The following is a 24,776-nucleotide window of genomic DNA, read 5'->3' on the forward strand; positions in this document are numbered from 1 at the left end:
CGCACCGGGTCCGGCCGGGAGCAGCGCCGCGCGCTGCAGCCGGACCTCCGCGGCTCTGGGCCCGGGCCGGACTGCGGCCATGGCCTCGACACCTGTGGAGAGCTTCGTGACCAAGCAGTTGGAACTGCTGGAGCTCGAGAGAGACGCGGAGGTCGAGGAGCGCAGGTACGGCCGCCGGCCCGGGCCTCTCGGGGTCGGCCCGGCGTCTCCCCCAGGGCCCCCTCCTCTCCCAGCTGAGACCCCACAGATGAAGCCTCCGGGGGCTCGGCCTGACAAGCTTAGGGCCGGGATTTGCCCTCCTGACTGTGAAGGGGGCTTGGCCGCCTCCAGGGATGGAAGCCTCTTCACTCTCCGGGGCGCCCGTTCCGTTTTGGGGACCCCCTTGGAAGGGTCTTCTCCCCCTGAAGTGCCCCTCTGAACTTTGCCGCGGGGGCCCAGCCTGTCTCCCCACTTCCATCCCCATCGTGTTCTCCGCCCTCTTCCCTCCTCTTCCCCCCGTCAGTGCTTGCGCCTGTTCCGTGCCGGGCCTCGAATGGGACGGAGTGGTTGGTAATGGGCCCCGGGCGACCGGTGTGAGCAGAAGGGGCCGGCGGGGGCGCGAACGGCCCGCTTCCAGCCTGACAGGTGCTGAGCTGTGTGTGCAGGCCGAATGCAGTGGAGGGGGTGAGGGAAGGACCGCCGACTCTGCGAAGCCTTAGCGGCGGATGGCTTCCTGGAGGCGGTGGTGCCTGAGCACAGCTTACAGAAGAATAGGGGTTAAAGAGTTTGTGGGGAGGAGTTTCCTGGAGGAGATGTGGGAAAGCAGCGCACCCCTGCAGCCAGGACTGGAGCCCTGAAAACGTCGGGCTTTTACCCCTAAGGCTGAAACTGAGAGCTGACATTTATTGAGGCGTGTAAAAGCACTCCACAGGCATCAGTCGCTGTAAACCCCGCATCAACTCTGGGAAATTGGTTACTACGGTAACCGATTCTCATCTTGGGTCTAAGGAGGCTGGAATGGAGAAGTTAAGTCGCTTGCCCCAGGTAACACAGGGTGAGCCAGGATTTGAGGTCACGCGGGCTGATGTTTGTACTCAACTACTGTGCTGCCTAAGTGGAGAGGATTTGATTTAGAAGTTTTTGATTATGATGATTGAGAGTGGGGACTCCTGTTGTCCTCAGTGGAATCCGGGCTCCATCATTTATGGCTGGGTGACTTTGCAGCCTTAGTCATCTTGTCTGTAAAATGAGATCATCCTTACAGCAAACCAGTGAGGTGGGGATGCAGTGATCTAAAAGTCAAGGGCTCAGCACTGACCGGAGTACAGAGTAAGCACCCGTGGAAAGATGCACAGGGGTCCGATTGAAAAGGACCTGGGGAAGAAGCTTGTATTATAGTTTTATGTGTGTGTGTGTGTGTGTGTGTGTGTGTGTGAGAGTGAGTGTGACAAGCTGCACGTGGGATCTTAATTCCCCAACTGGGGGTTGAACCTCTGCCTCCTGAATTGGAAGCACAGTCTTCACTGCTGAATGGCCAGAGGAGTCCCTCTTATTTTATATTCTTGGGCAGAGGATGGCCCTCGGCAGTGAGGGTGCAGGAGTGGATTCTGGGTACAAATGGGGGTGCCTGGTGGGACAGTGACTCACAGGGCCCAGGAGAGAAGGCAAAGGTGAGTGGGGGCACCGCGAGGAGGGCATGGGCGGCTGTAGGAGGAACAGGTTTGAGAGGAGGCAGGTTTGGAGTTTCCTGTGCATAGACTTGGGAGAAGGCAATGGCATCCCACTCCAGTACTCTTGCCTGGAAAATCCCATGGATGGAGGAGCCTGGTGGGCTGCAGTCCATGGGGTCGCTAAGAGTCAGACACGACTGAACGACTTCACTTTCACTTTTCACTTTCCTGCATTGGAGAAGGAAATGGCAACCCACTCCAGTGTTCTTGCCTGGAGAATCCCATGGATGGGGGAGCCTGGTGGGCTGCCGTCTGTGGGGTCGCACAGAGTCGGACACGACTGAAGTGACACAGCAGCAGCAGCAGCAGCAGTGCATAGATTTCCTCTGTTCCTCCTGCACGTTTGGAAGTAAAAACTGGTAAAATACAAATACTGAAGTCTCAACATTGGGTGTTTCCCAGATCCTGGCAGGAAAATGTCTCTCTGAAGGAACTCCAGAGCCGAGGCGTCTGTTTGCTGAAGCTGCAGGTATCCAGCCAGCGGACCGGGCTGTACGGACGGCTGCTCATTACCCTCGAGCCCAGGAGATGCGTGTCTGCAGCTGTGCTTCCTAGTAACAGCTTTACTTCCGGTGTGTACTTTGTTGACAAGGGTGTGTGTTGAATATTGCAGTCTTCAGATGTGGGTTGTAAAGATCTAGTCACATAGGACCAGCTAGGGAATAAAGCATTGCAGTGGAGAACTCTCCAGCAGTTATGAGGCTTTCTGGTGGTTTAGATCGGCACTGTCCAGACCAGCAGACACCAGCTGAACAGCTGAAATATGGCTGGTGATTCCTGCCCATGTAAAATGCACAAGAGATTTTGAAGATTTAGTGCTGTAAAAAAAAGAGAGTGATTTCTATGACTACCAATCGTGTTTGGAAATGAAAATATTTTTCACATATCGGATTAAGTAAGCTACTGTTAAAACTGCCTGTTTCTTTTTGGTTGTTAATGTGGCTTCCCAGGTGACTCCGTGGTAAAGAACCAGCCTGCCAATGCAGGAGGCATGGGTTCGATCCCTAGGTTGGGAAGATTCCCTGGAGAAGAAAATGGCAGCCCACTCTAGTATTCTTTTCTGAGAAATCCCATGAACAGAGGAGCCTGGCAGGCTACAGTCCATGGTGTCACAAATAGTCGGACATGACTGAGTACACACACACAACAACACACAAACGTAGCCGTGAGAAGATGTAAGGTTACACGTGACTCTCGCTTCTTGTTTTTTTTTCCCGTAATATCACAGTATATGTATTTCTTTGTTTAAATTTTATTTTTAATTGGAGGGTAATCACTTTCTAATGTTGTGTTGCTTCTGCCATGCATCAGTATGGATCAGCCGTAGGTAGACGTACGTCCCCTCCCTCCTGAACCTCCCGCCGCCTCCCCTCCCGGTAGCCCCGGACCAGATGGCTCGTTGTCCATAGCTGTGTAGTCCCAGACCTTCCTTGTACTAAGGATACTTTGGCTAAACTTGTGGCAGCTGTGTTGGAAAGAAGGGGCAGTTTGAAGAAGCTTCTTAACCTCACACCTGGGACTCTCGTTTTCAATCAGACCTGGAAACGGAGACGGCAGCACTGCCAAGCACTGCGCTTTTCTGGAAAAGTCTCTCAGCCCTGATTTGGTGATGACAGGGTTTGTTGGTTTCATATTTTGACTTTCTGGCCTCTTGCCCCCCGCTTGTTGGAATCCTGGCTGCATTTGGAGACAGATGGGAGGAGGGGAAGCTGATGGTCGGAGTCAGATCTTACACAGTGTGTTGCTGAGGGGCCAGGAGTCAAGTCATCTGTCCTCTAAAGACAGTTGAGCTTTCGGCCTTACCATCAGGATTAAGTGGGCAGGACCGAATGTCCCTGCTGGGCGTTTGTAAACTCTGCAAACCAAAGGGAAAATGTATTATGTTCAGTTAAGAAGTGCTGTGGAGGGCAGGACCTTCGAGGTTGATGAGTAACTGATACACAGAAAGTTGGAGGAGGGTGGTCCTTTAGGTGGAAAAGCACAGATCTGAAATCTGATGTGTTGCTACAGCTCCCGATCAGACATAGGTCAGGTTGGATGTTAGGTTTCCATCTTCTGCGGAGCAGTTTTAAGGCTCTGTAGCTTAGAGATGTGAACTCTGCAATGTGGGGCCCATCAGGGCGGCTGGTGGGGAAGGCGCAGTGGGGTTGGAGCCCCAGCACTCAGCCCACGGAGACTCCCCCACCCCATGCACAGAACCAGGCCTTGCGCCCAGGCAGGGGACTGCTGCCACCTCCTCTGTCTTTAGAAGTGGGGAGGGAGACAGGACAGATTCAAGGTACAGATGAAACCCGTTTCCTAGAAGGAAAATAGGTCTGGACTGAAATCACGCCTGGTGCCTATTGATGTGTGGTGTGGACTCTGACTCAGGATAAAGGGGGTGTGAGTACGTGGGGGCTCTGGCTGAATCTCCATGTGGACTCTGGTTTGGGCAGAACTGTTGGTGTTCACGGGACAGAGTGCTGAGCCTGGCAGGCTTGGGCAGGAAGGGGCACATGGGCTGCGGCCACTGGAAGGTGGCCCTGGGCTCAGAGGGGTCGCCTGGGCCCAGCTCCTCTCTGTGTCTTGGCTTCACCCTCTTCTGGGTTGGCTCCTTCTCAGGCCCCATGGGGTGGCAGCTGCAGCCTGTCCGTCTTCTCTGGTTTCTGGTCTAGCAGGGAAGGGTGAGGGCCTCCTTCCAGCTTGCCCGGGCAAAAGTCTCAGGCTCCGATTGGCCCCAGGCTTATCCCTGAGGGGCATGTGAAACCCTGATTCGCTTGAGTGTGGGTCGAGTGCCCCGTGCCCCTCAGACTCGCTTGGTGGAGGCTGAGTCACCAGAGCTGTCATAGGGGCGGGAGGCCCAGCTGAGTGGACAGCACCCCCTTCCCTCCTTCAGCAGTGTTCCCTTTCCACCTCAAGTGCTCTCCCCCAGCTGAGCTCCTGTGGCCACTCTGCTCGGGGCCTGCCCTGCTTACCTGTCTCCCCGCAGAGCAGCCCGTCCCACATGCCCTGCAGTGACCCCGTGCTCACTCTGCCCGTCTTCTCACTGAAGCCCTTGGCGCTGACCCCGCCAGGTGGTTCTGTTTGCTTCCCTCCTCCCAAAGTGAGGGCAGGGACTGTGATTTATTCCTGATACAGACCAGCGCCCAGAACAGTGCCAGGCGCAGAGGAAGACTTTAAATATCTTACTGACTGTCATGTTTGTGTTAAACAGTTCCTTTCGTGCAAGTGAATTTAATTATGTAATGTGAGTTAGAAGTATTTTTTTTTTGCTGCTACTAACTTCATTTCTAATGAAAGTAACAGTTACAGTAGTTGAAATGTGCTGGCGTTTGTTGAATGAAGTAATTCTTGTTTAACTTTGTTCAGCGTTTACGTAACTGGTCTTTGCTCCTGCAGGTGACATCGTGGGTCTGTATGACGAAAGCGGTCAGCTGGCCACTGGGATCCTGACCCGCATCACCCAGAAAGCGGTCACCGTGGCCTTTGATGAGTCCCACGATTCCCAGCTGAGTTTGGACCAAGAGCATTCCTACAGATTGTTGAAGCTTGCCAACGACGTGACTTACAAGCGACTGAAAAAGTAAGTGTACGTAACTGGAAATCACACGTACTGCTGCTGCTGCTAAGTCGCTTCAGTCGTGTCTGACTGTGCGACCCCATAGACGGCAGCCCACCAGGCTCCCCCGCCCCTGGGATTCTCCAGGCAGGAATACTGGAGTGGGTTGCCATTGCCTTCTCCGGAAATCACACGTAACATTTTCCCTAAACATATCTCATTCCTGCTGGAGAAGACGGCAAGTACCTGGGGTCTGGGGTTGGTTGCATGCCCCTTGAGGGAGATGGCGGGCTTCCCTGGTGGCTCAGACGGTAAAGAATCTGCCTGCAGTGTAGGAGGCCTGGGTTCGATCCCTGAGTTGGGAAGATCCCCTGGAGGAGGAAATGGCAACTCACTCCAGTATTTTGGCCTGGAGAATCAGTCTCCATGGACAGAGGAGCCTGGTGGGCTCCAGTCCATGTGGTCATAATGAGCTGGACATGACTGAGCAGCTGAGCACACAGCACTGCGGGAGATGGTGGGCAGTGGCGGCGGTGTTGCGGGGGCCCCAGGTGCCGTGTTAGTCCTGTTTGTCTCTAAGCTCCTCATTTTCCCCGTCCCTTGGCAGAGCTCTGATTTCCCTAAAGAAGCATCACGCTGGCCCTGCGTCCTCACTCATAGAGGTCCTTTTCGGCACATCGGACCCCAGTCCTCCCAGCGAGATGCGTAAGAGCTCTTGATTTTCCTTTCCTGATTGAAGTCACTATGGGTACTGTCGTGACCGGTGTGACCGTGACCAGTGCGATCTTGGGCGATTTTAACAAGAGTTTGCAAATGCGCGGGGAGAAGTCTAATTTAGTGTCTTTTTATAAATTTCTTTGTGTCACTTTCTTGAACAAGTCAGTTGCCTGCACACAGTGTCAAAGAAGTGGCTCATTCTGTTGTTTTTTTAAATAATGCTGTTTCTAATGTATCTGAGTATTTCATTTTGAAGGGGGAGGATATTTCTTCTGGGTCAGTGACCTGAAGAGAACAGAGGATGGCTGATCATATTGGGTTGGCCCAAAGATTCGTTTGGGTTTTTCCATAAGGTGTTACTCATTGACTATGCTAAAGCCTTTGGCTATGTGGATCACAACAAGCTGTGTAATAAAAATTCCCACTCTTAAAGAGATGGGAATACCAGACTACCTTACCTGCCCCCTGAGAAACCTGTATGCAGGACAAGAAGCCATAGTTAGAACTGGACATAGAGCAATGGACTGGTTCAAATTTGGAAAAGGAGTACATCAAGGCTGTATATTGTCACCTTGCTTATTTGACTTATGTGCACAGTACATCATGCGAAATGCTGGACTAGGTGAATCACAAGCTAAAATCAAGACTGCTGGGAGAAATACCAAGAACCTCAGATATGCAGATGATACCACTTTAACGGCAAAAAAGTAAAGAGGAACTATAGTGCTTCTTGGTGAAGGTGAAAGAGGAGAGTGAAAAAGCTGGTTTAAAATTGAGCATTCAAAAAATGAAGATCATGTCATCCAGTCCCATCACTTCATGGCAGATAGATGGGGAAACAATGGAAACAGTGACAGACTTTTTTTGGTGGGGGCTCCAAAATCACTGCAGATGGTGACTGCAGCCACAAAATTTTAAAAGACTCTTGCTCCTTGGACGAAAAGCTATGTCACACCTAGACAGTGTTTTATAAAGCAGAGACATCACGCTGCCAACAAGGGTCCATCTAGTCAAACCTGTGGTTTTCCAGTAGTCACATGTGGATGTGAGAGCTGGACCACAAAGAAGACTGAGTGTCAAAGAGCTGATGCTTTCAAGCTGTGGTGTGGAGGAGACCCCTGAGAGCCCCTGGACTGCAAGGAGGTCAACCAGTCAGTCCTAAAGGAAGTCAGCCGTGAATATTCACTGGAAGCGCTGATGCTGAGGCTGAAGCTCCAGTACTTTGGCCACCTGATGCAAACGTCCGACTCATTGGAAAAGACCGTGATGCTTGGAAAAATTGAGGGCAGAATGAGAACGGGGCAACAGAGGATAGGATGGTTGGATGGCATCATCGACTCAATGGACATGAGTTTGAGGAAACTCAGGAGATCGTGGAGCACAGAGGGGCCTGGTGTGCTGCAGTCCATGGTGTTGTAAGGAGTCGGACACAACTTAGCAAGCGAACAACAGCGACAGCAACATACAGTGTTATGGAAAACGTAACATCCACAGTCTCTACCGAGGCGTCCACTACAGAGATGCCACGCTGACGCCATGGGCGCAGGGTGCTACCCCGACAGACTGGACTGAAACACGCTTGCATCGGAGCCTCTGAGCCAGAGCGCCTGCATGTGCCTGCTCCCCTGGATGCCGGCTGCGACCCGGGCACCTCTGCTCCCTGAGACGGCAGCGACGGCGCTGGTTCCCACCACACCTGTAGGGTGTGAACGAATCTTTTGGCCAACCCAGTGCTTTATGCCCGATAGCAGTTTCTTATGGTTTGAAGAATCTCAGTCCTCAATACATCTGATTATTTTTTCTGTGTCTTTCAAATTGAGGACAGCTTATATCTGATTGTAAGTGTGACGGGTGTTAGTCACAGAACATTTGGAAATAAAGTAGCGTATAAACAAGAGGGGGGAAATCACCGAAACACGTGTCACGTAGAGTAGCCTCACTGACGGGCGTGTGTATTCAGATAGCTGTTTTTCCACATCCACGTAGATAGGGTGTTTCTTTCACTTACACACACACACACACACCCCCCCCACACACACCCACTGTTCTCACGCTGGTCTGTGCACTCTCTCATCCCCTTCAGTGTCTGGGAAAACCTCATTTTGAGAGGGGTTTGTTACCTCGTCAAGCAGCTGCCCTTCACTGAACAGTTCTCCAGATGTTGGACTTGCGGTTTATGCAACATCTCTTCAGGGGTTCTAATGCAAGGGCCACCCCACGCCCTCCTCCTGTCACACTTGGGCTGATACCCTGGTAGTGTTGTCTGTAAGCTCAGGGCTGCTTCCTATGAGGTTGGCCAAAAAAGTTGTTCAGGTTTTTCTGTAACATCTTATGAACTTTTTGGCCAGCCCAATACTTTCTCAAATTCTGAAAGCACATTTAAATGAGATTTTGTTTCTGGGCTTCCCTGGTGGCTCAGTGGTGAAGAATCTGCCTGCCAGTGCAGGAGATCTGGGTTCGATCCCTGGGTTGGGAAGGTCCCCTGGAGAAGGGAATGGCAACCCACTCCAGTATTGTTGCCTGGAGAATTCCATGGACAGAAGAGCATGGAGGGCTACAGTCCATGGGGTTGTAAAAGAGTGGGACACGACTTAGCAAGCAAACAACAAGAGCCATACATACACAATTAGAGCCTGTCAGTTTTCTCAAAGAAGATTTTATTTCTGCCGGCCAGGTAGTGAGAGGCTGCTCTGAGCTGGGAAGGAAGTGAGCACTGTCCTTGCTGTGTTTACAGCTGCACGCCTGCCCTGGTTGTACCCGGCGTCCAGGGGAGCAGGGGCACGGTGTGGCGGGCCAGGACGCACGCAGGAGCTCTGGCTGCCAGGTTCCCATGCTGCCTGCAAGTGTTTCAGGCTTGCCCATCAGCCCCCTGTGCCCGCGCGGTCAGCCAGCACCGTCATCTCCGCAGTGGGCAGTGTGGGCTGGAGGCTGTGGACTCGGGGCTGGACACAGCGGCACTGGCTCTGAGCACAGAGCTTACGAAGCAGATTGTCGGTCTCGCTTATGGAAGATTCAGATTAGAAATACCATCCTGGATCTGCTAGTGATTCTTTTTCATTGTTTGCTTTTGTTTTATGGGCGCATAAAAAGGAGCACTAGGGTGGGAACAGATATGTTCTAAGAGACATTTACTTCCCAGGAATCTGTTTTTCTGGAGCGTGAGTTGGCCGCCTTTGTCAGTAAAGGGACAGGTGGTGAACACTGCAGGCTGTGCGCGCCGGAGCAGCGGCGGGCGGCCGGGGACGGTCCCCCAGGAGCCTGCACACAGGCCTGTGGATTCCTGTCCAGGGGAAGACTTCTGAAAACCACGCAGGTTGACTTTGTGTTGCCTGCTGACCCAGGGGAGGGCCAGCTCTCTCCCTGTCACACGACATCCTGTATTTCCATCAGGGTGGGGTTGAGGGAACGGCACTGGGTCACGGGGGGCCGGAGCCTCACTGTCGCTTGTCCCGCAGCCCCGCTGACCTTCTGCAACCCCGCCCTGGACACCTCCCAGCAGGAAGCGGTCCTGTTCGCGCTGTCCCAGAAGGAACTCGCCATTATCCACGGGCCCCCGGGCACTGGGAAGACCACCACCGTGGTGGAGATCATCCTTCAAGCTGTGAAACGGGGCTCAAAGGTGGGTGTGGGCACCGCGTCCCCACAGACACCTGTCACTCGGGTCTGCTGCGCTCGCAGGCCCCTGAAGGGCCCCAGCCAGGTTCCAGGACTCGGGTAGGAACGTTCCCAGGCGTTTACTGACTGACCGCTAGGCTGCGCCCCTGTTGGTGTCTGACAGCGCTGGGGGTGTGGGCTTGTCCTCGGGGCTGTGGGTCTGGACTGGGGAGGCCTGGGGCACTGTCCGCTGGGCCACAGTCCAGGAGCCACCCGCTCAGCACCCGTGCTGTGTGCTCAGGCCCCTGCTGGGCATGCAGGTGACCCGGCCCGTCTGTGCCCTTCAGGAGAAGGCCCTGCGGCCAGTCATGGGAGACAGACCTTTTTTGGTTAATTCAAGAGTCCCGTTAGTTGTGCAGATGGCCGGTTCCCGGTTCCTGAGATGTGGGATGCGATGGTGTGTGTTACCATGCACTTAGGTTGTTAACGGTTGAGAGAGGCTCTTTTACCCTCAACACGAGTTATCATGGATTCTGAGCACGTGAAGCGCTTGCTACCTTGCTGGGTCATAAATATTGGATAAGGATAAGAACTGGAGCAGTAACAGTCAAGATCTGTAGGTCGATGTTCCCTGGGTCCTTCTTATGAACCAGGCACCCGTCTAAGCCTTTGCAGCGTTTGCTCCTTCAGTCCTCAGAGAGACGGGTGTCCTAGCCCTGACTGACCATCCCAGGACACTTTGAGGCCTTTCCTTCTGGTTGCCGGTCAGCTTCTCTGGTCTTCGGTAGCCCCGTAGGTTCTTTCGACCTCAGGTCTAGAACCCAGATGTCGTGTCCGTGTGTGGTGGCGTGTCCGTCAGGTCATCTGCACCAGTCCTCACAGCCGGATGTTTGCCCCGTAACGTCACCAGCTGTACACGCTCCACCCTTCTCTCTTTAACCTTAGGACTTCCCACTTGTTGTAATGTAAACTTAGGTGATTTCATTTAGAAAGAAACCCCCAAGCCGAGCTCGAGCTGTGCCCCCCAGGTTCTGTGCTGTGCACCCTCTAACGTCGCTGTGGACAACTTGGTGGAGCGGCTGGCCCAGTGGAAGCAGAGGATTCTCCGCCTCGGCCACCCAGCCCGCCTCCTGGACTCCATCCAGCAGCACTCGCTGGACGCGGTCTTAGCGCGCAGCGACAGCGCCCGGATCGTGGCCGACATCAGGAGGGACATCGACCAGGCCTGGGTGAGTAGCTCTCGGCTGTGTCTGCTCCTCGTGTGGCTCTCTGATCTGCGGTCTTTGCCAGGAGTGAGTGGCATCCTCCTGGGTTTCTCTGGCCTTCGCTGAGTCACAGACCAGCCTGAAACATTGGGCCTGCCCGTATCTGCTGCAGGCCTGTGCTCAGCACCAAATGGGGACTCACTGTCTTCAGGGTGGTTTCATGAAGAGGCGAGCAGTTGTTGTGCAGGAAACATTGCTCTTAAGGGCTCCTTGTGTCTGGCATGTTGGCTGGATAATAATGGCAAGGAAAAAAAAAAAAGCAAGCCCAAAGTAAAACTCAGAAAATATGCATCCTCCCTAATTTTTCAGTCCATTAATATAAAACACACTGTAGGGGCTTCCCGGCTGGTGTGGTGGTTAGGAACCCACCTGCCAGAGCAGGGGTCCGGGAAGGCCCCATGTGCTGCGGAGCGACAAGCCCGTGTGCACCGCAGCTGTTGGCCCTGTGCGCTTGAGCCCAGAGCTGAGCTCTTGAGCTCCCCATCCCCGCTGGTGCAATGGTTAGGAACTCACCTGCCAGAGCAGGGATCCGGGAAGACCCCACGTGCTGCGGAGCGACAAGCCCGTGTGCACCGCAGCTGTTGACCCTGTGTGCTCGAGCCCGGAGCTGAGCTCTTGAGCTCCCCAGCAGGAGCAGCCACCACGATGAAAAGCCCATGCACAGCAACGAAGACCCAGCTTAGCCAGAAAGAAAAAGCAAAAAAGTGGAATGTAATCCTTGTGAGAAAGAACTTGGTAGCTGATAGGTCAGTGGGTCGCACGTCCGCCCTGTGTTTGCTCACCGCCAGCCCACCTCCTTGTGTCCAGGCCTCACAGGGCTGGCGTGGAGACTCGGCCTTCTCCGAGGCCCACAGGGTAGTGGGGACTCCGGGGGCAGACAGGGCACTCGCAGGGTCACTCAGGGTTAAAGACGCTGGAGGACTGCACTGATGTGATCCATGCCACCACGCATGTGGATGGCTTCATTTTCTTGTTCCTGATTATTTTTTAATTTTTTGGCTGAGCTGCAGGTCATGTGGGATCTTAGTTCCCCAACCAGGGATCAAACCCGTGCCCCCTGCACTGGGAGCGAGCACAGTCTTACCCACTGGACAGCCGCGGAAGGCCCTCTCGGTCCTTTTTAAATCTGTGCTTTTAGGTTCTCTTCTCTGTAAGGTAGGCGTCCCTCTTGTCACTCCTCCCGAAATCCTTTCCAAGTAGAAACCACAAATAAGGAAGGGGTTATGTGTCTTTTGAGTGTGGAAGTAAGTCAAGGTCTAGGTGAACATTTAGGGGCTGAAGCAAATATTTTCCTCTCCTGACGAGTGTGGAAAACTGAGAGGAGCTCCGCCTCCCTCTGTGTAGACCACCGAAACCCAGTCCTGCAGCAGCGGGCGCCGTTTCTTCCCCGGGAGCACTGCTGATGTCTGCGGGGCGGGGCCGGCTCCCCTGGGCTGAGTTTACTGTTCTCTGGGGCCCCACGCTCTCCCCCCGGCCTCTCCCCCCGGCCTCTCCCTGTACAGCTGACAGTGGCTTTGAGGGCCCTGAGGCCAGTCAGGACGTCACCTACGTGGATCTGTTGCTCTTTGAAGAAAGACTTTAAAAAAACATATAATGTATTTCTTTTTTTTTTTTTTTTTTTTGTGTAATAAAGTTTTATTAAAGTATAAAGGAGATAGAGAAAGCTTCTGACATAGGCATCAGAAGGGGGCAGAAAGAGTACCCCTATAATGTATTTCTTTGGCTGTGCTGGGTCTTCGTTGAGGCACAGGATCTTTAGTTGTGGCGCGTGGACCCTAGCTCCCTCACCAGGGGTTGAGCCCAGGCCTGCTGTGCTGGGCACACAGAGCCCTAGCCCCTGGAGCACTAGGCAAGGCCCGAGACTTTGGACTTTTTATCACCTTTGAAGGACCTTAGGGAAGTGCACCAATTGATGATAAATAAAAGTGCTTTGTGAATTAAAAGGAGCTAAAAAAAGCAAAGTTGAGTCAGAATTACTATCTTTCCTTTTCTTTGTAGGCGAAAAACAGAAAGACCCAGGATAAGAGAGAGAAGAGTAATTTTCGAGATGAAATCAAGCTGCTGAGGAAGGAGCTGAAGGACAGGGAGGAGGCAGCCATGCTGGAGAGCCTGGCGGCGGCCAGTGTGGTCCTCACCACAAACACGGGTGAGGGGCCCTGCGTCCACTGCCCCGCCCGCCTCGGCGCCCCACGGAGGTGGGGAGTGTGCCCGCTTCCTCCGCTTTCTGAGAGCGTTTCATAGAGGTGTCTGAAATCTGGTAGAATGCACCAGTGGAGCCCCCTGGGTCTGGAGTTTTTTTCTCAGGAGGTTTTTAATTGCAAATTCAGTTTCCTTAATTGTCGTAGAATATTCAGGGTGTCTCTTCTCAAAAGAGCTTGTGTCTTTCAAGGAGTTTGTGTGTTTAAGTCTTTCAATTCCCAGGCATAAAATTGTTCATAATAACCCCTTATCATTTAAAAAAATATCTGTAGCATTTGTGACAATGTTACCTCTTTCACTTCTGAGATTGGTAACTTGCATCCTATTTTTTTTCCTCTGATCTTCTGGCAAGAGGGATATTAATTTTAGCGATCTCACAGCGCCAGCTTTTGGTGTCGGCAGCTCTCTCTGTTGTTTTCCTGTTTTCTGTTGCACTGATCTCCGTACTGGTTCATGTGATTTCTCTCTGTCTGCTCGCCTGGGTTTAATTTGCTCTTCAGTCTCTCTTTTCTTCACGTGGAAGGGGAGGGCTTTGGTTTGTATTGATTTGCGACCGTCATCTCTGTGCTGTAGGCATTTAGTGTTATGAGTGTTTCCCCGTGCACTATTTCCATGGCATCCCGTAACTTCTAACGTGCGTGTTTGCATTTTCATTCATTGTGAAATACCGTCTCATTTCCCTTTTCTTTTTTGACCCACGGTTATTTAGAATTGTGTCATTCTCTTTCCATATATTTGGGGATTTTCCAGATGTCTTCCTGTGGTTGATTTCTCGTTTAATTCCATGTGGGCAGACGATATACTGTGTACAACTTGGATCATTTCATCGAGATTTGTTTCATGGTCCAGAACATGGTCTTTGTGAGTGTTCAGTACACATTTGAAAGGAAAGCGTTCCCTGGTTTTGTTGAAGTTTCCTGTCAGCATCCTTACTGACTTCCTGTCTTCTCATCCTGTCACTTGCTGAGAGAGGGGTGTTGAAATCAGCTGTAATCGTACGTCTGTTTCCTCTTGGAGTTCTGTCAGTGTTCACCCCGTGTCCTCCGTAGCTCTCTTATTAGGGGTTTGAATGTTATGTTCTCTTTATTAATTAACCAATTTATCATTCTGAAACGACCTTCGTTATCCCTAGTATGTTCTCTTTTTTGAAACATTATTATTTAGTCGTTCAGTTGTGTCCGACTCTTTGCGACCCCATGGACTGTAGCCCGCCAGGCTTCTCTGTCCATGGGATTCTCCAGGCAAGTATACTGGAGCGGGTTGCCATGCCCTCCTCCAGGGGATCTTCCCAACCTAGGGATTGAACTCTTGTCTCTTGTTTCTTCTGCGCTGCAGTGGATCCTTTACCCCTGAGCCCCCTGGGAAGCCTTCTGACGTCTGCTTTGGTATAAAAACAGCCAGTCCAGCTGGAGACCACGTTCAGCGGCTTTAGGCCTTTCTGACGTGGCCACTTGATTCTTAAAAGCCAGTGAGTAAGAGAGTGTTCTGGCAAGCTGGGTTACAGTCTTTGGTAACATCACCATGACATGAACCCCCCATCACCTTGGCCGTATTCTGTTGGCTGGAAGCAAAGCCCGGGTCTGACCCACACTTCTGGGAAGGGGCTACGCGGGGTGTGACTGCTAGGAGGCCAGGATTGGGATTGGGTGGGCGGCCCTGAGGGTCTGTCTGCTGCAGCCTCTCAGGAGCAGAGCCCAGCTTCTGATTTACTCTGTAATCCTTGCTTTGTCCGGTTGTCTTTCAGATCAGACAGGACGAAGACAGCATTGCACTAACACCGTCACGCTGTCTATTATACTTCCCCGCGTCGTTGCCTTTACTGCTGCCTTTTGCTTCTTCTGTAAATTTGCGTTCCTCTCTAGCATCCTTCATGTCACCCTGAAGGACTCTCTTTAGTGTTTCTCGAAGGACAGGTCTCAGCTTTCTTCACCTGGGCGTACCTTTTCTCTCCTCTGTTTTCGAGGGACCGTCCTGTTGGAGACAGAGTTCTCGGCTGACCGAGGTGTACAAACGTGCCGCCCCTACGCTCTGCCTCCACGGTTTCTCATGAGACGGCGGCAGCGTCAGTCTCTGAGGATCCGCTGTACGTGATGGAGCCCCGCTTTCTCTGTCTTCCGGCAGCTTGACTGACGAGTCTGCCCGTGGCTCCCTCTGGGTAACCACTCGGAGTTTGTTGAGTCCTCTAGGTCTGTGTGCTGTTTTTTCATCAGATTCGCGAAGCTTCCAAATTCCATTATTTTTCCAGTACTCTTTTGGCCCCTTTCTCTCTCCTTTCCTTCTCAGGCTCCTGGGATGTGCTCGCTGGTGCCCTTGATGGTGTCCTGTGGGTCTCCGAGGTGCTGGGCATTGCCCTTCGTTATTTTTTTGTTCTGTTTCTCTGACTGAATAATTCCACTGGCTTGAGTTCAAGTTTGTTGGTTGCTCTGCCTGTTCAAATCTGCTGTTTAGTTCTTCCGGTGAATTTCAGTTATCATAGTTTTCAACTGCAGAGTGTGGTTTTTTTTAATGGCTTAAATCATTTATTTTTTTCTTTTTATTTTATACCAGAGTATAACTGATTTATAATGTTATGAGTTTGGGGCTTTATTTTAAAGGTAATTTCTGTCCCTTTATTGATAGTCTTGGTGGGACATCATTCTCAGACAGCCCTTTATCTCCTTAGACGAGGCTTCCTTCTTCTCTTTGTACACATTTAAAGTAGCTGATGTTAAAGTGTGTGTTTGGCAAGTCCGCCATCTGGGCCTCCTCACGAATGGTTCTGTTGATCGCTTTTCACCCGTGAGTGGCCGTACTTCGTTTCCTTGTCTGTCTTGTAACTTTTTGTTGGAGACTGACCGTTGTAAATGGTACTGTGTGGGATGCTGGAGGTCAGGTCATCTTCCCTTCCCCGGTTTGTTTCTTCTCCTTGTGGTCATTGTCTGTCCAGTGATTTTCCTGAGCGGCTCCTGTCCTGGGCGCCCCTGCAGCCCTGCTCCCTTAGCTCATGGGCAGGTGATGGTTGGACGGAGGCCCTCCAAGTCCTGGGACCGCTGAACCGCTCTGTGTCCAGGAAGAAGGAACTGGGTGTGATGGTTTTGTGTCCTTGGGCACATGGTGATTTTCGCCCAGCAGTTAATTGTTCCGTGTGTCCAGGAAAGTACCTAAAAAGAGAATTAACTAAGTTCCAAATTCAGAAAATGACACAGAAGTAGTATTTACAATCAAGGCAGCCTTCTTTGGGGTCCCAGCCCCAGAAGGGAGATTGACTTTGGTGAGCGAAGTGTTGGGGTGGCCCATGGCTGGGGCTCACCACTTCACACCTAGACACAGGGGCTGGAGCCCCAAGCCCTGGAACACCCTGCTGCCCCTCATCCCAAGAGGCAAACGCACCGTGCAAGCCTTAACGTGCAGCCAGACTGTGAGCCGGTGGCTTGTTGGGTCTCTTCCGGGGTGACCGCCGCTGTCAGCGCCTCTGTGAAGGCTCACGGCTCCGGTTTCCACCAGGCGCCTCTGCGGATGGCCCGCTAAAGCTGCTGCCTGACAGCCACTTTGACATGGTGGTCATCGACGAGTGTGCCCAGGCCCTGGAAGCCAGCTGCTGGATCCCCTTGCTGAAGGCCCGGAAGTGCATCCTGGCCGGAGACCACAAGCAGCTGCCTCCCACCATCGTCTCCCACAAGTGAGACCCCTCCGCCCCTCTCCCGCCACCCCCTTGTGTGTCCCTCCAAGTCCAGCTCAGAAGCCCAGGCTCACCCAGAGGCCCTGGACCAGTGGGGAAGCCCGGCCCATGGACTGAGTTAAGATTGTGGGGGGCAGGTGGCTCCCTCAGCATCTGAGCCCCACTTAGGGGAGGGAAACCCCGGGGTCATTTTGATTGAAGGTGTAGTTTCAGTTACCCCCACACAGAGGAAGTAGGCTCTCACGATGTGTGACTCACAGACCCCAGAGGTGGCGGGGGTGGTGAGCAGGGGTGGGCGGCTGGCTGGCCCGGGTCAGCAGCGGGCAGGGCTGGAGGGCAGGTGGCAGACCTGTCACCTACAAGGTATAAGGTAGTCGGGCGGAAGTCACTAGCCTTTCCCCGGCTTTGGTCTCTATGGGGATCGTGGAAGGGGCCCCGGGTGAAGCAGAGCAGGAGCTGATGGTGGGAACTCTGAGCTCAGGGCCTTCTCTGGACGCGCGGACGCTGGTGTGAGCTGGCGGTCACGCTGTGACACCCCCGGGGCTGCGGCTCCAAGAACACAGCTGTTGCTCACCGCCAGGTGTGCTGTCCACCGCGCGTGCCCATGCTGCTCCTTCAGACCACAGCTTGGTCAGACCTGAGCCCCGTGAGGGTGGGCCACCTGCAGTGTGCTCAGGCCCCGCCTGTTGAGTGGATGTCCCCTAATGCGGCAGGTGGAGGTGTGAGACTTGGGTGTGCGAGCAAGGCTGTCGGTGGAGCCGGCAAGAGGGGAACGGGGACCCCAACGCTGAGAGGTGTGCAGGTCAGGGTCCCACAGGGAAAGGGCGTCCAGCCGCCAGGGGCTTCAGAGTGAGGATCTAGAGGGGACTTCGGGCTGGATAAAGCGGGGACGGGAGTGTGCTTTGGAGGACTGTCCTGTGGGAGCCAGATGTCCGGGTAGGGGTGGGCATGGATGCTGTCCAGGAGGAGGGCTCGGGGGCCTGGGCTCAGCGGCTGGTTCCTGAGGAGGCCTGAGGGGCCTGCGGAGCAGCCCTCTGTGTGGACCATGTGCCCTTGGGGAGGCGCACGGAACTGTGTCTGGGGGGAAGTCGGGTGACTTGGGGGACGTGTGGGCTGGGTCGTGCTGTGTGTTTCTGGGTTTGCGGTTGGGACTGGGGTCCCTTCACCCTTCACGCCCACGGCTCTGCTGTTGGTAGATGCCTGTACTGAACAGTGGTAACCCAGGGAGGTTAGGAGGGAGTGCGGGGCTGAAGTAGGGCCGGGCACCATCCCTCGGTGGGCCGAGGGCGGCTCTGTGCCGGGCGGCCTGGCTGGGTCCCAGCTCCGTGGCTCGCTGGTGGACGTGGGCACTTCCGGGGGGCCGTTCCCTTAGTTCTGGGAGGGAAGTGGGCTGAGGTTTGAGGGCTGCCTCCCGCCCGGCCCCTGGTTCAGGCTGCCCTCGGGACTCGGGCCCCTTTGAGGGCTGCCTCCCGCCTGGCCCCTGGTTCAGGCTGCCTCGGGACTCGGGCCCCCTCGCTGCTGTCCCCGGGCAGGGCCGCGCTGGCGGGGCTGTCGCTCAGCCTGATGGAGCGCCTGGTGGAGCGGCACGGAGCCGGGGCGCTGCGGATGCTGACGGTGCAGTACCGCATGCACCAGGCCATCGCACGCTGGGCCTCGGAGGCCCTGTACCACGGGCAGCTCACCGCCCACCCTTCCGTGGCCGGGCACCTCCTGAGGTGAGTGACTCTGCTGTACCCCGCCCTCTGTCCCCTGAACCGCATTCTGTAAAGATGTGGGTATGGAGGTCGCCTCTGAGACTGGATTTCTGGCCAGAGCACTGGGTCAGGCTCCTCCAGGATGAGGTCCTCCGATCACAATGACTGCTCCCCTCCCCCTGCTGTCTGCTGTGGGGTCAGGGCTGGGGAGGGGCGGGAAGGGCAGCAGGGCCCTGCCTGTCGCCGGGGCCTCCCGTGTTCAGTGTCGGCCTGTGTGCAGGGACCTCCCGGGCGTGGCGGCCACCGAGGAGACGGGCGTGCCCCTGCTGCTGGTGGACACGGCTGGCTGTGGGCTGCTGGAGCTGGAGGAGGACGACGAGCAGTCCAAAGGAAACCCCGGTGAGCAGGCTGGCCCGGGCCCCTCTCAGCGGTCTGCATCAGAGAGGAGCCGCGTGAGGGCAGGGCTGGGGGGTCCTGAGCCAGGCGCCCTGGGCGGTGGGGCACTGTGGGTGTGCTTGACAGGCGGGCAGCCCCAGGTCAAGGCAGAGGGGGCCCAGGCAGCGAGGGGCCCCCCTCGGGGCAGCCAGCTGGATGGGGCGCACACCTGCTCCTCACTGAGAAAGGAGGCCCGTCCGCGGGGGCCCTGAGCCTTGTGTGTGGGGTCCGGCGTCCCCTCCCAGGAGGGGCCTGTCGTCACAGCTGGAAAAGCGCTTAGGAAACCAGGGCCGGTGACGGGCGTCCGTGGAGCGCCCCTTGTGCTGAAGGGCCGCCTGTCTCCCCCCAGGTGAAGTGCGCCTCGTCGGCCTGCACGTCCAGGCGCTGGTGGACGCGGGCGTCCGGGCCGCCGACATCGCCGTCATCACGCCGTACAACCTGCAGGTGTGTGTCAGGGTGACTCCCCACCGGAGGGGCCGGCGGAGAGGGTGGTTGACGGGCTCTGGTGGCCGAGAGCTGCAGGGTGCAACTGACCTCGTCACGACTGCATCCAGGGCTCAGATGGCCTCAGCAAGAGCTCCGTCTGTCTGCCCCTGGCGGTGCCTTCCCCACCCCGTCCCGGGCTCTCACTGGCTCCCTGTGTCAGCTAACTGCCGGGCCTGCTCGCGGGGCCAGGCAGCCTCAGGCTGGCCTCCGTCCACGCGCTCCTGGGGTGGCCTGTCTCACGGTGTCCCCATGGGAGCCTTGGCTTGGAGTCTCCAGTCCGGCTCAGGTTGGCCCACACCTGAGCTGGTGGCTGTGGCCAGTTGCCAGGTTCTTGCCCCCTCCCGAGTCAGCTCTCTGGCTCGTGGAACACCGCAGGGCTGGGTGTCTCCGGAGGCTTCCTGGGGAAGGTCGGGGGCGCCGCCTGGTGAAGGGTGCGGTGGGCAGCAGACGCCCTAGACATCGCCTCCCTTCTCTTGGGCTTTTTTCCCATCTCCCCTCTCAGGGCCTGTGTGCTCATAAGGCAAAGCCTGTCTCATTTGGTAGGAAGAACTATGCTTCCCAGATCGTGAGGTCTGTGCATGAGATGCCGTCCCGGTTCAGAGGTGCACGCCTGGGGGTGTCTGAGCCCAAGCCGTGGTGGCGTGAGCGTCCGTGCTGGGGTGTGGGTCACCCCTGCCACGTTTGTGTGCTGCTTTGTCGTTCATGAACACACCCGTGGGAAGCGAGGTGCTCAGAAGCCGTCACCCCGAGGCTGCTGCGGGCCGCCTGGGCCGAGCGGCTGTGCGGGGTCAGGCCTCCGCTGGGTTAAAGGGCAGCGTGTGGGGCCGCCCCGACGTGAGCTGTGGTGCGAAGCCTTGCTCGGTGTTGCAGGTGGACCTGCTCAGACAGAGCCTCGCACACAGGCTCCCGGAGCTTGAGATAAGGTCCGTCGATGGCTTCCAGGGCCGGGAGAAGGAGGCTGTGATCCTGTCCTTCGTCAGATCCAACAGGAAAGGTGCGGGGCTGGGGCTTCCACGTAGTCCAGTGGTTAGGACCCGGCGTTTCTGCTGTCCAGGGTCTGGGTTTGATCCCTGGTCGGGGAACTAGGATCTCACGAGCCTCTCGAAGTGGTTGTGGAGGTGGCCCCCGAGAGCCCAGAGCTCACCTCCTGGCCCCACGGCCAGTATAGCCTCAGGGCCTGGTTTCTGCAGCCAGGGCTGATGGATGTTCCATCGGGTAAGAAGCTTTTTCCCAGAAACAGTTGTTAGTGAATGGGCTCTGTCAGGTCGAAAACAGACAAGGAGGGGTAAAGTGAAGCCAGGAGGAGCGCACCGCAAGGTCCCTCGCGTGTTGGCTGGGGCCCCAGGCTGTGTCCTGGGTCTGGGCTCCAGCAGAGGACTCTGTACTGACTTGGGGACGAGCAGCAGGCGTCACTGCCAGAGCCCCAGGCAGGACTAGAGAACTGTCCTAGACAGCAGCCGGGGGAGCCTGTGGACGGGACCCACGGCTGTGGGGCGGACGGAGCGCGGGCGGTCCTCTGGGGGAGGGCAGCGGACGGGGGAGCCTGCCTTCCTGTCCCTTAGTCTCTGCTGTCCGTGCCCCCGGGCTGGTGTTCAGGTGAAGTGGGCTTCCTCGCCGAGGACCGGCGCATCAACGTGGCGGTCACCCGCGCGCGGCGGCACGTGGCCGTGGTCTGTGACTCCCGCACCGTCAGCAACCACGCCTTCCTGAAGACCCTGGTGGACTACCTCACGGAGCACGGCGAGGTGCGCACGGCCTTTGAGTATCTTGATGACATCGTCCCCGAGAACTACTCCCACGAGGGTGCCCAGGCAGGCGGAAAGCCCCGGGGCTCTGCCGCGACAGCCAGGAGGGCCCCCGGGGGGACCGGGCCAGGCCGGAAGAAGCCGAGCGGGGCGCCCTTGGGCTCCTCTGAGCCGCAGCCTCAGCCCAGCCTCAATGGAGGCGGCGGCTGGGAGGGTGCCGGGAGCAGAGACGGCGCAGACAGCTTCAGGGCCGCGATTGTGGAGTTCGTGGAGAGTGAGAAGACGCAGCTGGAGTTCCCCGCCTCCCTGAACCCGCGCGACAGGCTGCGGGTCCACCAGATCGCGGAGGAGTTCGGGCTGAGGCACGACAGCACCGGGAAGGGGAGGGAACGCTTCATCACGGTGAGCAAGAGGCCCCCGCCCACCCCCGAGGCGCCGCCCACCCCCGCGGGGCCCGATGGCAGAGCCCCTCTGCGTCCAGAGACCCCCAGCTGCAAGCAGCCGGAGCCCCCCGTCAGGGACTCGAGCGGCCGGGACCAGCCGGACCTGAAGGCGCTGCACCTGGAGGGACTGCAGAGGGCGGGGGCCCAGCAGGAGCAGCGGGCCAGGGAGGGGCCCCGCGCCCTGGGCCCCGCGCCCCGCAAGTTGCCGGAAAAGAAGAAGAAGAAAGATGCGAGAGGTAAGTTGGCTCGTGGGAGCGCAGGCGTGGCGTCCCCTCCACTGGGAGGGTGAGGCCCACCTGCCACCATGAAGAAGCAAGGCGCCTCCCGCGGGCCCCTGCCTGGGTCCTGGATCTTGAACCCTAAGCCCCCGGGGACCACACTGGCCTCAGCGGCCTCTGTCCTCAGGGCCTAGTATAGGGTCCGGTCGGGCCACCGGAGCTCCTCCTGCAGGGAGAGGGCCGGAGGAGCAGCCGCGGCTGGCAGGGCCCGGGCGCACAGAGGGTCACGGCGACCTGCACGGCCGCGACATTCCTTCCACGGGCTCTGGGGTCCCCGGCAGGGCCGTGTGCCCCTGCGTCACGCTCTGTGCCACGCTGGCCTCCGCCGGGCACCCGGGGTCAGTTTGCTCCGCCCGCCACCCACCCCGACGCAGTGTCACGCTGAAGCTGAGAGTCCAGGGCACAGCCTGGCTTTTCTGCATGAGCCTTGTCACAGCCACGTCCCTCCAGGCAAGGCCGTGGGGTTGGTCCTCTTCCCTGGGCCCCCGAGCCCTGGGAAGCACCACCCAGACCCCGCCTCGGGCCTGTCTGCGCTGGCTCCTGTCGTGAGCGGCCCCTGTGTGCGGTCTCTGTGCTGGGGGACAGGAGACGCCGTCCCCCGCCCCCCACGGGAGCGGACACCCGACTCCTGCCTCCACCAAGCTCAGAACACGTGACTGCACGGGCGTGGCCGCAGGATGGTCCTCCTTTGGGGGTGGGGTGTGGGTGGCGACCACGTGAGAATGGTGCCCTGCGGAGTCGGCGCCCACACCAGGGGAGCTGGAGCCGCCGGGTGCTTCTTCAAGCCGCCAGAATTAAAAACGCCGCTTAGGGATTATAGACTCCTTCCCCCTTCTGAGCGTTTCCTTACAACTTTAAAGGATTCCCACACAACTGTCTGGTTATAGGTGTTATGTTTCCTTACACTGGGCCGTGAACGAATATGCTGTGTTTCCCTGGATGGCAGGGTTAGTCTGGGGATTTGAAATTACAGTCAGCAACGTAGAGGATATGCTCATATTTAAATGCTCTCTGGATTTGTGCGGGTGAGCTTTGAGGCGCGCGCGCCCTGTCTGCCGGCCCCTTCCGGACGCTCCCAGCTGCACCATCCGCTGCGCTGTCCGGTGAGGGCCATGGGCTCGTGAGGGACCCGCTCCGTCAGCGTCTGCTCACGCGCGGCAGCCCTGAGGGCAGGGGTTGGGCCAGGCTGCTCGACGGGCAGACGTGGGCCCTGCGGGGAGTTGGCATCCTACTTCCTTGTCCTCGCCTGCTGGGGTGACTGACGCCTGTCTCCCCACAGGACCCGCGGCCATAGAACTGCCCGCTGAGGAGGACTTTGATGCCCTGGTCTTGGCTGCCATCAAGGCGGACAACACCTGCGGCTTCGCCAAGTGCACGGCCAGCGTCGTGACCCTGGGCCAGCTCTGCTTGCACTGCGGCCGCCGCTACTGCCTCAGCCACCACCTGCCCGAGGTCCGCGGCCCTGGGGGAGAGTGGCGGGCTTCGTCTCCAGATCCTGGGCTGGTGGGCTCCGGGCAAACCATGGGCCTGTGTGTGTGTGTCGTGCGCATACAGACTGGGCCTGTGCGGGTGTGAGTGACCCCTAAGTGGACCCTGCCCTGCCGGGGAGGCACGGTACCCCGCCCCGCACTGCCGTCTGCTTGGTGGAGGGTCTGTGCTGAGCCCAAGGCAGGGGGCAGGAAGCATTTGGGGCTCTAGCCACCAGCCCTGCCAGGGCATGGACCCTTCCTGCCCCCCGACCCCACACTGGGAGCCCGTGGGTGAGAGTCAGCATGTGGAAAGAGCAGGGAGCCCCTCCGAGGGCGATGCTGGGGCTTCATGGCCCCCGAGTGCTGTGTGGGTGGAACTGGGGCCTCGTCTGTCCCCACTCCTGGCCCAGCACTGCCTGTTGTGTCCCCCCAGGTCCATGGTTGTGGGGAGAGGGCTCGCGCCCACGCTCGGCAGAGGATCAGCCGGGAAGGGGTCCTCTACCCCGGCAGTGGGACCAAGGACAGGTCCCTGGACCCGGCCAAGCGGGCCCAGCTGCAGAGGAGGCTGGACAAGAAGCTGGACGAACTGACCGGCCAGAGGCGGAGCAAGAGGAAGGAGAAGGGCAAGTGAGGCGGGCGCCCTGCCGCCCCTGTGGCCTCTGGGACCAGCGGGACCTGCAGTGCCTTTCCCTTCCTGGTGGCGGCTCTACGCGGTCGCGTGGCAGCCAGACCCACATCGGCCCCCGGCCGCGGGGTGAAGTGCCTGCCAAGGACCCAGCGATGAGCTTCTCTGATGACTCGGGACAAGGCGGAGAGCCTGGGGGATCCCAGCCCAGGCCGCTTTTCAGGGCTGCTGTTGGGGGTGGGAGCCCTCGTGCGCTCCCCACCCCCACCCCGAGGGCCTCCTGCAAGCCCGCCCTCCAGGGAGCGCTGTGGGCTGCTGCTGCCGGGTCGTGCTCTCCCCTGGACTGGGGCCTGGGCCTGCGACCCTGTGAAGGTGACAGACGGCCTCACGGCCCAGGGTGGCAGCTCCCCGCCCTTCAGGTCAGACAGGACGGAGGACGTCTCAGAGCCAGCGCTTCTCCCGGATGTCCCCACTCGCGGCTTGGCCCGTAGCTGGTCTGTGACCTCACTGGGGCCGGTTCCTGTCTCTCTTCCCTGGGGGCCGCAGTGACCCCACCCTGACCCCAACCAACGCGACTCTGGCCGTTCTGGTGCCCTGGAGGTCGGAGGTCATGTCTGGGTGTGGTTTGGGGAGGCTCCCTGCCATGCCACCCATCCGTGTCACTGTCTGCAGTGGTGGTCTCAGGGAAGAGCCCCCTAGAGCCCCGGCCTAGCCAAGCCTGCAGACCCGAAGCCCCCGGAGGGATGCTCCAGGGTCCCTTCTGGAAGAGAACCTCTGATGGATGTTTTATTTTATTCTCAGAGCTTTATTTGTTTCAAAGGAATATAAATTATTTAAACATTAAGTGAAAACATGCACACAGCCACAGTACGTTTCGTGATGCGGTTCTTCTGTTTTCACTCTGGCCTGGTTTAGAGGGGT

The 24,776-nt window shown here is 57.1% G+C and overlaps 1 protein-coding gene across 3 annotated transcripts; it reads left to right on the forward strand.

Annotated features, from left to right (window-relative positions):
- Positions 1 to 6: 6 nt before the first annotated feature.
- IGHMBP2 (immunoglobulin mu DNA binding protein 2) lies at positions 7 to 24,725 on the forward strand. Of its 3 annotated transcripts, none has more exons than XR_011564971.1 (15): positions 7 to 165; positions 2,112 to 2,281; positions 5,088 to 5,271; positions 5,855 to 5,952; positions 9,420 to 9,583; positions 10,587 to 10,787; positions 12,822 to 12,969; positions 16,506 to 16,680; positions 18,213 to 18,395; positions 18,655 to 18,773; positions 19,159 to 19,253; positions 20,166 to 20,289; positions 20,892 to 21,719; positions 22,649 to 22,864; positions 23,041 to 23,180. XR_011564971.1 is itself a non-coding variant. In XM_019954875.2 (15 exons), exons 1-15 carry the CDS (start codon positions 80 to 82, stop codon positions 23,859 to 23,861), a joined length of 2,946 nt encoding a protein of 981 aa, XP_019810434.2. In that variant the 5' UTR covers positions 7 to 79; the 3' UTR covers positions 23,862 to 24,725. The 3 variants fall into 3 exon arrangements, 2 of the variants coding, with proteins under 2 accessions (XP_019810434.2, XP_070639109.1); XM_019954875.2 differs by lacking the exon at positions 22,649 to 22,864 and adding an exon at positions 23,664 to 24,725 and having other exon boundaries at positions 23,041 to 23,213; XM_070783008.1 differs by having other exon boundaries at positions 22,649 to 23,211.
- The last annotated feature ends 51 nt before the right edge of the window (positions 24,726 to 24,776 follow it).

Source organism: Bos indicus, chromosome 29, assembly GCF_029378745.1.
Source record: "Bos indicus isolate NIAB-ARS_2022 breed Sahiwal x Tharparkar chromosome 29, NIAB-ARS_B.indTharparkar_mat_pri_1.0, whole genome shotgun sequence".
NCBI lineage: Eukaryota > Metazoa > Chordata > Mammalia > Artiodactyla > Bovidae > Bos > Bos indicus.

What these genes read in the sequence shown, in the direction of transcription:
- IGHMBP2 (XM_019954875.2), top strand. Translation starts at nt 80, where the DNA reads ATGGCCTCGACACCTGTGGAGAGCTTCGTGACCAAGCAGTTGGAACTG. An exon ending in CTGTGAAACGGGGCTCAAAG is followed by an intron (nt 9,584 to 10,586) that starts GTGGGTGTGGGC and finishes TGTGCCCCCCAG; the next exon opens with GTTCTGTGCTGTGCACCCTC. An exon ending in GTGGCCGGGCACCTCCTGAG is followed by an intron (nt 18,396 to 18,654) that starts GTGAGTGACTCT and finishes GCCTGTGTGCAG; the next exon opens with GGACCTCCCGGGCGTGGCGG.